The sequence below is a fragment of the Salmo salar genome, chromosome 08 (assembly GCF_965601325.2).
Source record: "Salmo salar chromosome 08, fSalSal1, whole genome shotgun sequence".
NCBI classification, from domain to species: domain Eukaryota; kingdom Metazoa; phylum Chordata; class Actinopteri; order Salmoniformes; family Salmonidae; genus Salmo; species Salmo salar.
In genome coordinates, this window is record NC_138298.1 from 19,273,277 (window position 1) to 19,290,194 (window position 16,918).

A 16,918-nucleotide genomic window follows, 5' to 3' on the forward strand; every position below is an offset into this window, starting at 1 on the left:
GGAAATCTGTCAAAATGTGAGATTTTTGGTTCCAACCCGCCATGTCTTTGTGAGATGCAGAGTTGGTGAACGGATGATCTCCGAATGTGTGGTTCCCACCGTGAAGCATGGAGAAGGTGTGGCAGGTAGCCTAGTGGTTAGAGCATTGAGCCAGTAACTGAAAGGCTGCTGGATCGAATTCCCGAGCTGCCAATGTAGAAATCTGTTGTTCTGCCCCTGAACAAGGCAGTTAACCCACTGTTCCCCGGTAGGCCATCATTGCAAATAAGAATTGGTTCTTAACTGACTTGCCTAGTTAAATAAAAAGGTTAAAAACAAACAAAAATGTTGTGGGGGTGCTTTGCTGGTGACACGGTCAGTGATTAATTTAAAAATCAAGGCACACTTAACCAGCATGGCTACCATAGCATTCTGCAGCGATAAGCCATCCCATCTAGTTTGGGCTTAGTGGGACTATCATTTATTTTTCAACAGTACAATGACACAAAACACACCTCCAGGCTGTGTAAGGGCTATTTGATCAAGCAGGAGAGTGATGGAGTGCAGTATCAGATGACCTGGCCTCCACAATCACCCGACCTCAACCCAATTGAGATGGTTTGGGATGAGTTGGACTGCAGAGCAAAGGAAAAGCAGCCAACAAGTGCTCAGGATATGTGGGAATTCCTTCAAGACTGTTGGAAAAGCATTCCTCATGAAGCTGGTTGAGAGAACGTCAAGAGTGTGCAAAGCTGTAGTAGTATTTCATAGTTTTGATGTCTTCACTATTATTCTACAATGTAGAAAATAGTAAAATAAGAAAAACCCTTGAATGAGTAGGTGTGTCCAAACTTTTGACTGGTACTGTATATAATGGATTGTGAACACAAGTCGGTATTTATCCATGATACCTTTATTCATCACTCACATACTAATCCAGAGATCAATTACAAAAATACTTTTTTTTTAAAGTCTGAATTTACATTGAGGGTTCCATACTTCTTAAAAGGCTGGAAGTGTCTTTCATCCTAAAACAAAGGAGAAGAACAAAACGAAGTTAATAATGAAATTAAACATAAATGCAGTATTATTTTATATACAATAGATTGTGTATTAGCCTTGGTTAACATTAGAGGGAATACAACATAGATCTACAGTACTTACATGTTGGCTATCCTTTCCAATCTCTCTTTCATATTCTCCTATAGAAAATGAGTCAAGAATGAATGAAAAACAAAGGGCTTGATTTAATCCGTATTGCGGAAGATCCGCGTAAAAATTCGAAGGTAATTTCCAATTGACTCGGCATATGCAGAGTTTACCGTGAATAAAGTCTCCTCGAACATTGCCTTTAACATTTCAAATCGACCTATAACGTGGATCTTTCACGATACTACAGATTGAATCCAGCCCAAAAAGTATTCTAATGTTTCCATTACACACACACACACACACACACTTGTAATATCTGCCATTACCTCTGGGGGTGCCGTTGTCACACAGGGGCTGATGGGATAGCTAGCGAAAGGGGTGGAGGACTGAGGACGCTCACAGCCAGAGTTGTGTAGGAGGCTCTCTGGAGGACTGGGTCTTGACTCTAAGGGTATGTGAGCATCAGTTTAACTTCTGTGTCACAGTGGGAATTTGATCTTTCTATTACTGTATTTCAGTTGTTGTATACAATGGCCTCATCAATACTCTACTAAGATACTTTTACTGTCAAAATCAGTTCCAACCCATGACTTCTGTTGCATTATCTGCCATGTGATGACTCCAACCTCCATTGATAAGTGATGACGACTCCTAGAGGGGGAAGAAAAAAAAACGACCTTGAAAGCTGTACATTTTTCCATCTTTAACCAGCAAACAGAGATGCAGTAGACATTCTGGAATGGACTGACATCATTAGTTCAACATCTGCTTCTACTTGTCATTGGATAGAGGTACGGAGAGTTCTTTAGAAGCGTCTCCAGATCAGACAGATGTGGTGTAGAGATCCCTTCCTACCTGGGCCATGGCGGACACACATGCAGACACACAGTATCCAATAATCCCTTTGCAGTGGATAGGGACACACACACAGAGCCTACCTGGGCCGTGGCTGTGGAGAGGGTCAGTCTGGTCTCCAGCAGTAGCACTCTGCTCTCCAGGTTCTCCCACTGGTGCTTGTCTATAGTGATCCTCCCGGCCGAGGCCTTCTCTAGAAGCTCCAGCCTCTGCTCCAGGGCCGAGAGCCTCCCCAGCCTGGTCTGGACCTGCAGCAGCTGGGCCTCCAGCGCTGCCAGCCTCCCCTCCACCACCAGGTCCTGGAAGGGTGGTCACAATCCAGTCAGTGTGTGTGTGTGTCACTTTGGTGCTGTGTGTTACAGAGAGAAGGGCTGTGTGTGTGTGTGTGTGTGGTCTGCTTATATTGTGGAGAAGTATGCTGGTACTCACTGTTTGAGGGACTGTAGGGGCTTGGTTCTGGACCTCCTCCAGTCCCAGCCCCTCCTCCTCCTCCTCCTCCTCAGACTCTTCATTATTTGAGGTTCTACTAGAGGAGACCCAGGAGTCACCACCAATGTGTCTCTCCACTAGTGGCCTGCTTAGGGACAACTGTGGGAAAGAACCATCTCACCTAGTCATGTTAAGGCCGGGCCATGTACTCATTTTACCTTTATTTAACTAGGAAAGCTCAGGCCTCTTTGATAAAGTGTAGAGAGCTGAACAGGTCTGTTGGTCTACACTGTCATGTCCTTGGCAAAGACTTACTGTGGTGGCCATGGGGTTCATCGTTTCAGCCTGAAATGGAAGAGCCTCACTTTTGGAGTCTGAACTCGAGGCCTGAAAACGAGGTCTCGGCTTCGGCTGCAACACACACAGATGCAATACAATACCTTTTCTTTTACCAGGTAGGCTATTGAGAACACATTTTCTATTACAATACAGACATGGTCTGATCATGAGGGTGCAATAGTTAATTGAACCGTGAATACCGTGTCATCATTATCACGTTGTTGATGAAACTCTTTGCTCTAGGCTCGTCAAAGCTGACAGACTGACCTTGTTGCCTTTGCTGAGCTCTTTGTGTTTCTGCAGGGCGAAGGCGATCACATCACAGAGGATGCAGGTCTTTCTTTCTGCAAAGCCAAACTGGAGGAACTGCTGCTTGGTCAGGACGGGTTTGTAGTGGAAGAGATCCCGCAGTACCTAGATGTGGGTGAACAATAGACAGTATGACACACGGCTGAATTCTCCCTGTTGAAAAGTTGTTTCAAATCAAAAATACACCATGTTTTTTTTTTATTCAAACAGTAAAGAAATGCAAAGATCAAAACAATATTCATTGAATTGTCATTGAAGATCACGTTGCAAAGTATCTCGTACAGGGGTTTAACTCATTTTGCGCCGGGGGCCACATTCGGTCTTCAAGAAGGTCCAGGGGGTCGCACTGAAAATGTGTTCATTTCGTCGCCATCAAAACGTGCAAAGAAATTGTCCTGTATCCAATGCTTTTGAAATTTGATGCTACCCGACTGGCTAGGTTTCATTTGAATAATTTTTACTGAGCTGGACACAGTATGAGTCTAGGTCCATTATATTTTCTACAGTTTCCATTTGGTTTTAATCGTTTTTAAAAAGTATATGGAGTTCGTTTTCCCTTCCAAAAAATGACATGTATCCCTTGCCTCGATACACTTAATTCACGTGAAAAGGGAATAATAGGAGCTGGAACACATGACAAATCCAAACATTCTATTGATAATTGTAAAACTCACTATAGTTAACATGAGTTCAGGGAAAGATGGCAGTAGGTATGTCAGGAGGGCTAAATGAGTGCTTTCCTGTTACACCGACTATAGCGCAGAGCAAATGGCTTGTCTCCTCTCTGGACTGTCTTCTGTATGAAATGCTGCTGGTGTGTCGGCCCAATCTGCCTCCCATATTTTTGTGTGTGTGCCAGCCAGGCGAAGCAGTGACTGGGCGCCGGCCTTCGCACAGAGGGTCTCGCTCTTCCTTCTCCTTATCGGTCTCCCTCTCCACTCTCGCCAAAATGAACCGATGCTGTGAGAGGCAGATAGTGCTGAGGCCGCAGGCGAGCTAAGAGAACAGAAGAGGGGATTCTGATCCGAGATGAGAACTTGGACCAACATGGAGTTCCTGTGTTCACCGCAGGAATCAGGATTTCATGTGTACCTTTAGAAAACATAATTGCTCAAGGACACTGTGCTGCCGACCACTGGTTGCCAGCTGGAAGGAAACACTAACAGAGTGTTAAATACAGATGCTGCAGATCAAGGCCTGCTCAGTGAAAACCCTGCTATCAGAACCAGAAGGGTTAACAGAGGCTACAGTACAGCCTCAACAAAAAGACTGAAAAACCCCTGATCCATTTACACAAGTCATTCCTTCCAAGTCCTCGGTTGGTTGTGATGAGAGAGGAGCTGTAATATTAGAACGCGCAATGACGGAAATGGCTTAGCCTTGACCAAGCACAATATCATGGAAAAAGGAATTCCGACAGTGGAGACCTATACCATTTCCCATAGATAAGAATGAATGGAATTCCTAGAGTACCTTAAGACTCCATTCATGTCATTTGAGCACCACAGGGATGAAAAGGAATCCCACGTGTAGCCTACCTTTTACTTCTACAGGGGAAATCTGTGAGGAAACAACTGGAAACACTGCCATTTTGAACCATTACAATAATAACTGTGATGTATGAGAGGGGATCTAGAGGGGATTGGGAGAAACTGCTATTGGGAGAAACTGTTTTGTGTTAGGGAGACGACACTGTATGGGGAGAGCGGTGGTGGGGAGCCTACTGGAAAAGTAGGACCCAGGAAAGATCCCAGCACGCAGTGAATGAACAGAGCATTATTAAATCATAGGGAGGGCATGAAGGAACAAGGCTGGGAGATAATACAGTCAACTGGGAGTGATGCCAATGTGTTTCTCAAACGGGTAGGTCTAGATGTGGGATTGCTGCAGGGGGGGATGCATTCAAAAACATGATTTCATCACGAAAGATGTTAGTCATTAGAACACAGTGTTCTAGTATTACGCTCTGTGTCTTCTTCCTACCGTACTAATGGAGACCTATGGAGTAAAATCCCTCCACTGTGCATGATGATACTTAAATACTAAGGCTACGTCACGGAAACATGTTAACCTACCGTATCAGTCAAAAGTTCGGACACACCTACTCATTCAAGGGTTTTTCTTCGTTTTTACTATTTTCTACATTGTAGAATAATAGTCAAGACATCAAAACTATGAAATAACAAATGGAATCATGTAGTAACCAATGTAGATTTTATACTTTGCATTTTTCAAAGTAGCTACCCTTTGCCTTGACGACAGCTTTGCACACTCTTGGCATGCGTTTGAGCCAATCAGTTGTGTTGTGACAAGGTAGGGTTGGTATACAGAAGATAGCCCAATTTGATAAAAGGCCAAGAACAGCTCAAGTAAGCAAAGAGAAATGACAGTCCATCATTACTTTAAGGTCAGTCAATCTGGAAAATTTGAAGAACTTTGAACGTTTCTTCGAGTGCAGTCGCAAAAACCATCAAGCACTATGATGAAACTGGCTCTCATGAGGACCGCCACAGGAAAGGAAGACCCAGAATTACCTCTGCTGCAGAGGATAAGTTAGAGTTAACAGCCATGGGCCTCCCGAGTGGCACAGTGGTCTAAGGCACTGCATCGCAGTGCTAGCTGTGCCACTAGAGATTCTGGGTTCGAGTCCAGGCTCTGTCGCAGCCGGGAGACCCATGGTGCGGCGCACAATTGGAACAGTGTCGTCCGGGTTAGGGGAGGGTTTGGCCAGCAAGGACGTCCTTGTCCCATTGTGCACTAGTGACTCCTGTGGCGGGCCGGGCGCAGTGCACGCTGACACCAGGTGTACGGTGTTTCCGCCGACACATTAGACCAGCTGGCTTCCGGGTTAAGAGGGCATTGTGTCAAAGAAGCAGTGCGGCTTGGTTGGGTTGTGTTTTGCAGGACGCACGGCTCTCGACCATCGCCTCTCCCGTACGGGAGTTGCAGCGATGGGACAATTGGATACCACGAAATTGGGGAGAAGAAAAGGGTGTAAAAAACACACTACTAAAGGACACCAATAAGAAGAGACTTGCTTGGGCCAAGAAACAAAAGCAATGGACATTAGACCGGTGGAAATCTGTCCTTTGGTCAGATGAGTCCAAATTTGAGATTTTTGGTTCCAACCGCCGTGTGTTTGTGAGACGCAGAGTAGGTGAACGGATAATCTCCGGATGTGTGGTTCCCACCGTGAAGCATGAAGGAGGAGGTGTGATGGTGCTTTGCTGGTGACACTGTCTGTGATTTATTTAGAATTCAAGGCACACTTAACCAGCATGGCTACCATAGCATTCTGCAGCGATACGCCATTCCATCTGGTTGGGGCTTAGTGGGACTATAATTTGTTTTTCAACAGGACAATGACCCAAAACATACCTCCAGGTTGTGTAAGCGCTATTTGACCAAGAAGGAGAGTGATGGAGTGCTGCATCAGATGACCTGGCCTCCAGAATATCACCCGACCTCAACCCAACTGAGATGGTTTGGGAAGAGTTGGACAGCAGAGTGAAGGAAAAGCAGCCAACAAGTGCTCAGCATATGTGGGAACTCCAAGATTGTTGGAAAAGCATTCCTCATGAAGCTGGCTGAGAGAACGTCAAGAGTGTGCAAAGCTATCATCAAGGCTAAGGGTGGCTACTAGAAGAATCTCAGATATTTTGATTTGTTTAACACTTTTTTGGTTACTACATGATTCCATGTGTGTTATTTCATAGTTTTGATGTCTTCACAATTATTCTACAATGTTGAAAATAGTCCAAATAAAGAAACACCCTTGAATGAGTAAGTGTCCAAACTTTTGACAGGTACTGTACACTATTACCCTTCACAGATTTTTTTTTAAAGAACAATAGAATCAATGTGTGGATTTACCTTGTAGATGCAGTCGATAAAACGTAGGTCGTTCTTCCCAGTGAGTTCCACTCCAAAGACCACCAGGTGTTCAGCAAGGTGTGGTGAATAGGAGATGAATGCATAACTCACTATGGGGAGAAAGGCAGAAGGATCCCCTTTGGCCAAGCTGTAGAGATAAAGCATAGATTGTGTTTTACAATGTGTACTACTGTTTTCATATGTATTAGTATCATTTAGACCTAAAAATATGACAATAATCCTCTGTTCAGACAGGTAGACCGAGTTTTCAACAAAAAAATGTTTTTTTGACCAATCAGATCAGCTCTGATAAAGACCTGATGTGATTGGTCAAAAGACCAGTTAGTGGAAAAAATGAGAATTGAGCTGCCCGTCTAAACGCAGCCCGTCTAAACGCAGCCCAACACACATTTTGACATCAATGGAACCCAAACGAGTTTAATAAAAACTAGTAAAATATACTGCTCAAAAAAATAAAGGGAACACTTAAACAACACATCCTAGATCTGAATGAAATAAATAATCTTATTAAATACTTTTTTCTTTACATAGTTGAATGTGCTGACAACAAAATCAAACAAAAATAATCAATGGAAATCCAATTTATCAACCCATGGAGGTCTGGATTTGGAGTCACACTCAAAATTAAAAGTGGAAAAACACACTACAGGCTGATCCAACTTTGATGTAATGTCCTTAAAACAAGTAAAAAATGAGGCTCAGTAGTGTGTGTGGCCTCCACGTGCCTGTATGACCTCCCTACAAATCCTGGGCATGCTCCTGATGAGGTGGCGGATGGTCTCCTGAGGGATCTCCTCCCAGACCTGGACTAAAGCATCCGCCAACTCCTGGACAGTCTGTGGTGCAACGTGCGTTGGTGGATGGAGCGAGACATGATGTCCCAGATGTCCTCAATTGGAATCAGGTCTGGGGAACGGGCGGGCCAGTCCATAGCATCAATGCCTTCCTCTTGCAGGAACTGCTGACACACTCCAGCCACATGAGGTCTAGCATTGTCTTGCATTAGGAGGAACCCAGGGCCAACCGCACCAGCATATGGTCTCACAAGGGGTCTGAGGATCTCATCTCGGTACCTAATGGCAGTCAGGCTACCTCTGGCGAGCACATGGAGGGCTGTGCGGCCCCCCAAAGAAATGCCACCCCATGACTGACCCACCGCCAAACCGGTCATGCTGGAGGATGTTGCAGGCAGCAGAACGTTCTCCACGGCGTCTCCAGACTCTGTCACGTCTGTCACGTGCTCAGTGTGAACCTGCTTTCATCTGTGAAGAGCACAGGGCGCCAGTGGCGAATTTGCCAATCTTGGTGTTCTCTGGCAAATGCCAAAACGTCCTGCACGGTGTTGGGCTGTAAGCACAACCCCCACCTGTGGACGTCGGGCCCTCATACCACCCTCATGGAGTCTGTTTCTGACCGTTTGAGCAGACACATGCACATTTGTGGCCTGCTGGAGGTCATTTTGCAGGGCTCTGGCAGTGCTTCTCCTGCTCCTCCTTGCACAAAGGCGGAGGTAGCGGTCCTGCTGCTGGGTTGTTGCCCTCCTACGGCCTCCTCCACATCTCCTGATGTACTGGCCTGTCTCCTGGTAGCGCCTCCATGCTCTGGACATTGATGTGCCATCCTGGATGAGCTGCACTACCTGAGCCACTTGTGTGGGTTGTAGACTCCGTCTCATGCTACCACTAGAGTGAAAGCACCGCCAGCATTCAAAAGTGACCAAAACATCAGCCAGGAAGCATCGGAACTGAGAAGTGGTCTGTGGTCCCCACCTGCAGAACCACTCCTTTATTGGGGGTGTCTTGCTAATTGCCTATAATTTCCATCTGTTGTCTATTCCATTTGCACAACAGCATGTGACATTTATTGTCAATCAGTGTTGCTTCCTAAGTGGACAGTTTGATTTCACAGAAGTGTGATTGACTTGGAGTTACATTGTGTTGTTTAAGTGTTCCCTTTATTTTTTTGAGCAGTGTATATACATTTCAAAAAAAGTGGCCAACCTTTGTCTCCTGATTTAAATTGTCTCACGTCCACAGAAAATTGTATTTGAGCCACATCATTTTTAAAATCCCCCACAAGCATATTATGTTTGATGCTCTTCGCTTCAAAAGGAATCCCTGCTCATCGGATGTGCAGACTGGGGTCCTCGTCAGAGGGGAACCCACAGCTGGTTAATGTAAAGCATGTTTACAAACCGAGTTATAGTCGGGCAGGGCTCCGTACAACCCCCTCTACCGCCTGCCGGAGACTTCAAAACAGACCCAGACCATGAACTGTCACCGTGGCTTCAGCCCCAATCTGGATGTTTATAGGACTACAGATGTTTAGTCTGTCTTCCAGCCAAATCATTTAGTCTTCGTCGCAAATAGCACCCTATATAGTGCAAAATTAGTTTAAACAGAGCCTATAGCACGCAAGAGTAGAGCACTATCTGGGGAATAGGGTCCCATATGGGACACAGTCTCGTGATTTTATCCTACACTACAGAGCAGGTTTGCCTATAGCACGCAAGAACATCATACAGACTGTTGATAATATTCATTCTAGCCCAAATTCTCATTCTTAATTCATCACAAGTTCCATATATCATCACACTTGCAATGTGTTGGCACTTTCAAGCCAAATACTGAGTGTAATGGACAAACGCCATAGAAATCAGTGACCCCACAACCTGGATAAAGAGCTGGTCAGATATGCTCATCATAACAACGGGATCATCGGAAATTAGGCTCATGGTGGAACAAAATGTTAAATCATGAGAAATGCTACCATATGCACACCTGCCTCTCCTTCAAGGTGTCATCTACACAAAATATTCTTAGATACTGCATGGATGGTTAATATTTAGAATATTTGTAGAATAATAGTGAAGACATCAAAATTATGACATAACACATATGGAATCATGTAGTAACCCCCCCCCCCAAAAAAGAAAGTGTTTAATCAAAATATATTTTATATTTGAGATTCTTCAAAGTAGCCGAAGGACTAGTAGTGAAGGACTGCCCGTTCCATGATCTCGCCATCACGGTTGACAACTCCCTTGTGTCCTCCTCCCAGAGTGCTAAGAACCTTGGCGTGATCCTGGACAACACCCTGTCGTTCTCCACTAACATCAAGGCGGTGACCCGATCCTGTAGGTTCATGCTCTACAACATTCGCAGAGTACGACCCTGCCTCACACAGGAAGTGGCACAGGTCCTAATCCAGGCACTTGTCATCTCCCGTCTGGATTACTGCAACTCGCTGTTGGCTGGGCTCCCTGCCTGTGCCATTAAACCCCTACAACTCATCCAGAACGCCGCAGCCCGTCTGGTGTTCAACCTTCCCAAGTTCTCTCACGTCACCCCGCTCCTCCGCTCTCTCCACTGGCTTCCAGTTGAAGCTCGCATCCGCTACAAGACCATGGTGATTGCCTACGGAGCTGTGAAGGGAACGGCACCTCCATACCTTCAGGCTCTGATCAGGCCCTACACCCAAACAAGGGCACTGCGTTCATCCACCTCTGGCCTGCTGGCCCCCCTACCTCTGAGGAAGCACAGTTCCCGCTCAGCCCATTCAAAACTGTTCGCTGCTCTGGCACCCCAATGGTGGAACAAGCTCCCTCACGACGCCAAGACAGCGGAGTCAATCACCACCTTCCGGAGACACCTGAAACCCCACCTCTTTAAGGAATACCTAGGATAGGATAAAGTAATCCTTCTAACCCCCCCCCCCTAAAAGATTTAGATGCACTATTGTAAAGTGGTTGTTCCACTGGATATCATAAGGTGAATGCACCAATTTGTAAGTCGCTCTGGATAAGAGCATCTGCTAAATGACTTAAAAATGTAATGTAAATGTAAATGTAGCCACCCTTTGCCTTGAGGACAGCTTTGCACACTCTTGGCATTCTCTCAACCAGCTTCACCTGGAATGCTTTTCCAACAGTCTTGAAGGAGTTCCCACATATGCTGAGCACTTGTTGGCTGCTTTTCCGTCACTCTGCGGTCCAACTCAACCCAAACCATCTCAATTGGGTTGAGGTCGGGTGATTGTGGAGGCCAGCTCACATGATGCAGCACTCCATCACTCTCCTTCTTGGTCAAATAGCCCTTACACAGCTTGGAGGTGTTTTGGGTTATTGTCTTGTTGAAAAACAAATGATAGTCCTACTAAGGCCAAACCAGATGGGATGTTGCGTCATACTGATGGCAGAGTCTATGGACCCTGCCTGGTGTCAACAGTACAGGATGGTTACAGTGGTGTACCGCCGTCCAATCTGCAGCAACAGCATGACACCATCGCGTCAGCATGTACCAACATCAATGTGTAACGTTTCCGACTTGTAGAATCCATGCCCCGAAGAATTCAGTGTATTCTGGAGGCAAAGGGGGTTCCGACCCAGTACTAGATGGGTGTAGCTAATAAACTGCCTGGTGAGTGAGTATGTACAGTGCCTTCGGAAAGGATTCAGACCCCTTGACTTTTTCCACATTGTTACGTTACAGCCTTATTACAAAATTGATTAAATAAAACATTTTCCTCAGCAATCTACACACAATACCTCATAATGACAAAGCAAAATGTAGAAATGTTTGCAAATGTATTCAAAATAAAAAACAGAAATACCTTATTTACATACTGTAAGTATTCAGACCTTATGCTATGAGACTTGAAATTGAGCGCAGGTGCATCCTGTTTCCATTGATCATCCTTGAGATGTTTCTACAACTTGACTGAAGTCCACCTGTGGTAAATTCAATTGATTGGACATGATTTGGAAAGGCACACACCTGTCTATATATGGTCCCACAGTTGACAGTGCATGTCAGAGCAAAAACGAAGCGATGAGGTCGAAGGAATTTTCCTTAGAACTCCGAGACAGGATTGTGTCAAGGCACAGATCTGGGGAAGGGTACCAAAAAAAATGTCTGCAGCATTTAAGGTCCACAAGAACACAATGGCCTCCATCATTCTTAAATGGAAGAAGTTTGGAATCACCAAGACTCTTCCTAGAGCTGGCCGCCAAGCCAAACTGAGCAATCTGTGGAGAAGGGCCTTGGTCAGGGAGGTGACCAAGAACCTGATGGTCACTCTAACAGAGCTCCAGAGTTCCTCTGTGGAGATGGGAGAACCTTCCAGAAGGACAACCATCTCTGCAGCACTCCACCAAATCAGGCCTTTATGGTAGAGTGGCCAGACGGAAGCCCCTCATCAGTAAAAGACATGACAGCCCGCTTGGAGTTTTCCAAAAGGCACCTAAAGACTCTCAGACCATGAGAAACAAGATTCTCTGATCTGATGAAACCAAGATTGAACACTTTGGCCTAAATGCCAAGCGTCACGTCTGGAGGAAACATGGCACCATCCCTACGGTGAAGCATGGCGGTGGCAGCATCATGCTGTGGGGATGTTTTTCATCTGCAGGGACTGGGAGACTAGTCAGGATCGAGGCAAAGATGAATGAAGCAAAGTACAGAAAGATCCTTGATGAAAACCTGCTCCAAAGCGCTCAGGACCTCAGACTGGGGCGAGGGTTCATCTTCCAACAAGAAAACTACCCTAAGCATACAGCGAAGACAACACAAGAGTGGCTTCGGGACGAGTCTCTGAATGTCCTTGAATGGCCCAGCCAGAGCCCAGGCTTGAACCCAATCGAACATCCCTGGAGAAACCTGAAAATAGCTGTGGAGTGAAGCTCCCCATCCAACCTGACAAAGCTTGAGAGGATCTGCAGAGAAGAATGGGAGAAACTCCCCAAATACAGGTGTGTCTTGTAGCATCATAGCCAAACTTGTAGCATCATAGCCAAGAAGACTTGAGGCTGTAATTGCTGCCAAAGGTTCTTCAACAAGGTACTGAGTAAAGGGTCTGAATACTTATGTAAATGTAATTATTATTTATTTTATTATAAATTATGGGGTATTGTGTGTAGATTTGAGGGGGGGGAAACAATTTATAATCAATTTTAGAATAAGGCTGTAACGTAACAAAATGTAGAAAAAGTCAAGGGATCTGAATACTTTCCAAAGGCAATGTATGCATGTATGCATTACACACACTGAGTATACAAAACAGAACACCTGCTCTTTCCATGACATAGATTGACCAAGTGAATCCAGGTGAAAGCTATGATCCCTTATTGATGTCACTTGTTAAATCAACTTCAATCAGTGTAGATGAGGGGGAGGAGACCGGTTAAAGAAGGATTTTTAAGCCTTGAGACAATTGAGTCATGGATTGTGTATTTTTGTCATTCAGAAGGTGAATAGACAAGACAACATATTTCAGTTCCTTTTAACGGGGTATGTTAGTAGGTGCCAGGCGCACCAGTTTTTGTTAACCTATCTAGGGAAGGTGGGACAAAATCGTCCCACCTACGTAACAGCCAGTGGAATCCTGTGGCGCGTTATTCAAATACCTTAGAAATGCTATTACTTAAATTTCTCAAACATATGACTATTTTACACCATTTTAAAGACAAGACTCTCGTTAATCTAACCACACTGTCCGATTTCAAAAAGGCTTTACAATGAAAGCAAAACATTAGATTATGTCAGCAGAGTACCCAGCCAGAAATAATCAGACACCCATTTTTCAAGCTAGCATATAATGTCACATAAACCCAAACCACAGCTAAATGCAGCACTAACCTTTGATGATGTTCATCAGATGACACGCCTAGGACATTATGTTATACAATACATGCATGTTTTGTTCAATCAAGTTCATATTTATATCAAAAACCAGCTTTTTACATTAGCATGTGACGTTCAGAACTAGCATACCCCCCGCTAACTTCCGGTGAATTTACTAAATTACTCACGATAAACGTTCACAAAAAACATAACAATTATTTTAAGAATTATAGATACAGAACTCCTCTATGCACTCGCTATGTCCGATTTTAAAATAGCTTTTCGGTGAAAGCACATTTTGCAATATCCTAAGTAGATAGCCCGGCATCACAGGGCTAGCCATTTAGACACCCACCAAGTTTAGCCCTCACCAAAGTCAGATTTACTATAAGAAAAATGTTATTACCTTTGCTGTTCTTCGCCAGAATGCACTCCCAGGACTTCTACTTCAATAACAAATGTTGGTTTGGTTCAAAATAATCCATAGTTATGTTCAAATATCCTCTGTTTTGTTCGTGCGTTCAAGACACTATCCGAAGTGTAAAGAAGGGTGACGCGCCCGACGCGTTTCGTGACAAAAAAATTCTAAATATTCCATTACCGTACTTCGAAGCATGTCAACCGCTGTTTAAAATCAATTTTTATGCCATTTTTCTCGTAAAAAAGCGATAATTTTCCGACCGGGAATCTGTGTTTTAGTACAAAGAGAGAAAATAAAAACATGGGGTCGCCTCGTGCCTCAGTCTCATTGTCCTCTGATAGACCACTTACCAAAGGCGCTAATGTTTTTCAGCCAGGGGCTGCCTCGACATCATTCAGCTATTTCCCGGGTTCTGAGAGCCTATGGGAGCCGTAGGAAGTGTCACGTTACAGCAAAGATCCTAAGTTTTCAATAAAAAGAGTCAAGAAGCCCAAGGAATGGTCAGAGAGGGCACTTCCTGTACAGATACTTCTCAGGTTTTTGCCTGCCATATGAGTTCTGTTATACTCACAGACACCATTCAAACAGTTTTAGAAACTGTAGGGTGTTTTCTATCCAAAGCCAATAATTATATGCATATTCTAGTTTCTGGCCAGTAGTAATAACCAGATTAAATCGGGTACGTTTTTTATCCGGCCGTGTAAATACTGCCCCCTAGCCCTAACAGGTTTTAAGGGCTGCAACACTGCTGGGTTTTTCCACACTCAACAGTTTCCTGTGTGTATCAAGACAGGTCCTCCACCCAAAGGACATCCAGCCAACTTGAAAAAAACTGTGGGAAGCATTGGAGTCAACATGGGCCAGCAGTCCTGTGAAACGCTTGACACCTTGTAGAGTCATGCCACGATGAATTGAGGCTCTGAGGGCAAATCATTATTAGGAAGGTGTTCTTAATGTTTGGTATACTCCATGTATACTGTATACAGTGAGCTCCAAAAGTATTGGGACAGTGACACATTTGTTGTTGTTTTGGCTCTGTAGTCCAATACTTAGGATTTGACTATGAATTTAAAATGCAGACTGTCAGCTTTAATTTGAGGGTATTTTAATATAGACCCCCATTTTAGAGGACCAAAAGTATTGAGACAAATTAACTTGTGTGTATTAAAGTAGTCAAAAGTTCAGTATTTGATCCCATATTCCTAGCACACAATGATTACGTCAAGCGTGTGACTCTACAAACTTGTTGGATGCATTTGCTGTGTGTTTTGGTTGTGTTTCAGATTATTTTGTGCTCAATAGAAATGAATGGTAAATAATGTATCGTGTCATTTTGGAGTCACTTTTACTGTAAGTAAGAATATAATATGCTTCTAAACACTTATACATTCATGTGGATGCTACAATGATTACAGATAGTCCTGAATGAATCGTAAATAATGAGTGAGAAAGTTAGACTCACAAATATCATACCCCAAGACATACTAACCTCTCCCATTATAATAACAGGGGAGATTAGCATTTGGGGGTGTATGATATTTGTGCATCTAACTTCCTCACTCATCATTATTCACGATTCATTCAGATCTATCTAATAATGACAGCAAAAATGGAGGGACTATGTACAAAAAGTGTTGTCATTTTTAAACGGTTCATACCCTCAAATTAAAGCTGACAGTCTGCACTTTAAACTCAATCATTGTATCATTTCAAATCCAAAGTGTCAACCCACTGTTCACCAGTCTTGGAATACCTGATGATCAAATCAGGTGCTGGAGTACAGAGCCAAACAACAACAAAATGGTCACCGCCCCAATACGTTTGGAGCTCACTATATATCAGAATGGACGAATATATGAGGGATGTATTTCTCCAACGTAAGCAAGTAAAAGTGAGACAAACGTGCATACATCTCCTGCACTGCACCTAAGAGACTGAATAGTAGAGCCATCATGTGGCCATCAACTGAACAACCACAACACAGGTGCCGACAGATTCTGTAAACTGGCTCCTTCCCTCAAAACATTTGGGAACGTGGCACAATTTTTTAGTTGGAACTGGCACCATTTTTTATCCATGACCTAGCTAACATACCCATTATAGTCGACCTCTCTTGGGTACTTCAATGCGCGTAGTTGAGCGTCCAGCTTCCGAAGACATCCTTTCAAATCACCGGTTGACATCATTGTGGACCTTGAAGATTCAAATGACAGACAGGTAACGTTACCGCAACAATTCTTCCATGAACTCTTTTACAACGAATGAATAAAACGCTAACTAACATAAACGATATAGCTATGTACGTGTTGGCTAGCTACCAACACAGCTTGCCAGCAAGTTATGTTACTTGCTATGTTATAGGCTAACGTTAGATTTTGTTGAGGTGACACGTTGTTGCAGCTACTGAAACATTCCATAACACAAAATATAATAAATTACCTTATATTTGAGTAGAAGTGCTAGCCAAATTAGCTATCTAGCTGGACATGTATTTAGTTTGTTTTGCCCGGGTAAATAACATAATTGCCGCGATTGGTTGCCATGATAAGTGAATCAGAAAAACTAGAAGGAAGATTCATAAGAGCACATTCATAGCTAGATGGCGTTAAAAGTTTTGTTTGTAGACTTCTAGTTTTAATGTCGATGGTAAACTGACGAGGATTTATGAAACAAGCTGAACTAACTAAAATACATGTAAAACGTCGTCTTTACTGTCTGTAGTTGAAAGGAAAACATAATTATTCTGGTTAGCTACCTTTAATGTGTTAGAAGAAACAAAGCAATGCACTGCAGATTTTTTCGTTAGACTGCTCTGTGTAGGCCGACCTTTTTACTAGAATAATACTTTTTTTTTAAACCAAAAAAAGAAATATTGTATATATCATAGTTAAGTACCATTCACAATCGTTAGATGGATTTA

The 16,918-nt window shown here is 43.8% G+C and overlaps 1 protein-coding gene across 2 annotated transcripts; it reads right to left on the reverse strand.

Annotated features, from left to right (window-relative positions):
• Positions 1 to 874: 874 nt before the first annotated feature.
• On the reverse strand, positions 875 to 16,847 carry LOC106610169 (centrosomal protein of 44 kDa). Of its 2 annotated transcripts, none has more exons than XM_082978420.1 (11): positions 16,754 to 16,847; positions 16,093 to 16,191; positions 6,937 to 7,084; positions 3,022 to 3,168; positions 2,731 to 2,826; positions 2,416 to 2,574; positions 2,070 to 2,285; positions 1,716 to 1,782; positions 1,458 to 1,576; positions 1,144 to 1,181; positions 875 to 1,007 (listed from the first exon to the last, which is right to left on the reverse strand). In XM_082978420.1, the coding sequence occupies exons 2-11, from the start codon at positions 16,182 to 16,184 to the stop codon at positions 959 to 961; spliced, it is 1,131 nt and encodes a 376-aa protein (XP_082834546.1). In that variant the 5' UTR covers positions 16,185 to 16,191; positions 16,754 to 16,847; the 3' UTR covers positions 875 to 958. The 2 variants fall into 2 exon arrangements, with proteins under 2 accessions (XP_082834546.1, XP_014064832.3); XM_014209357.3 differs by lacking the exon at positions 16,754 to 16,847 and adding an exon at positions 16,438 to 16,627.
• Positions 16,848 to 16,918: the final 71 nt, after the last annotated feature.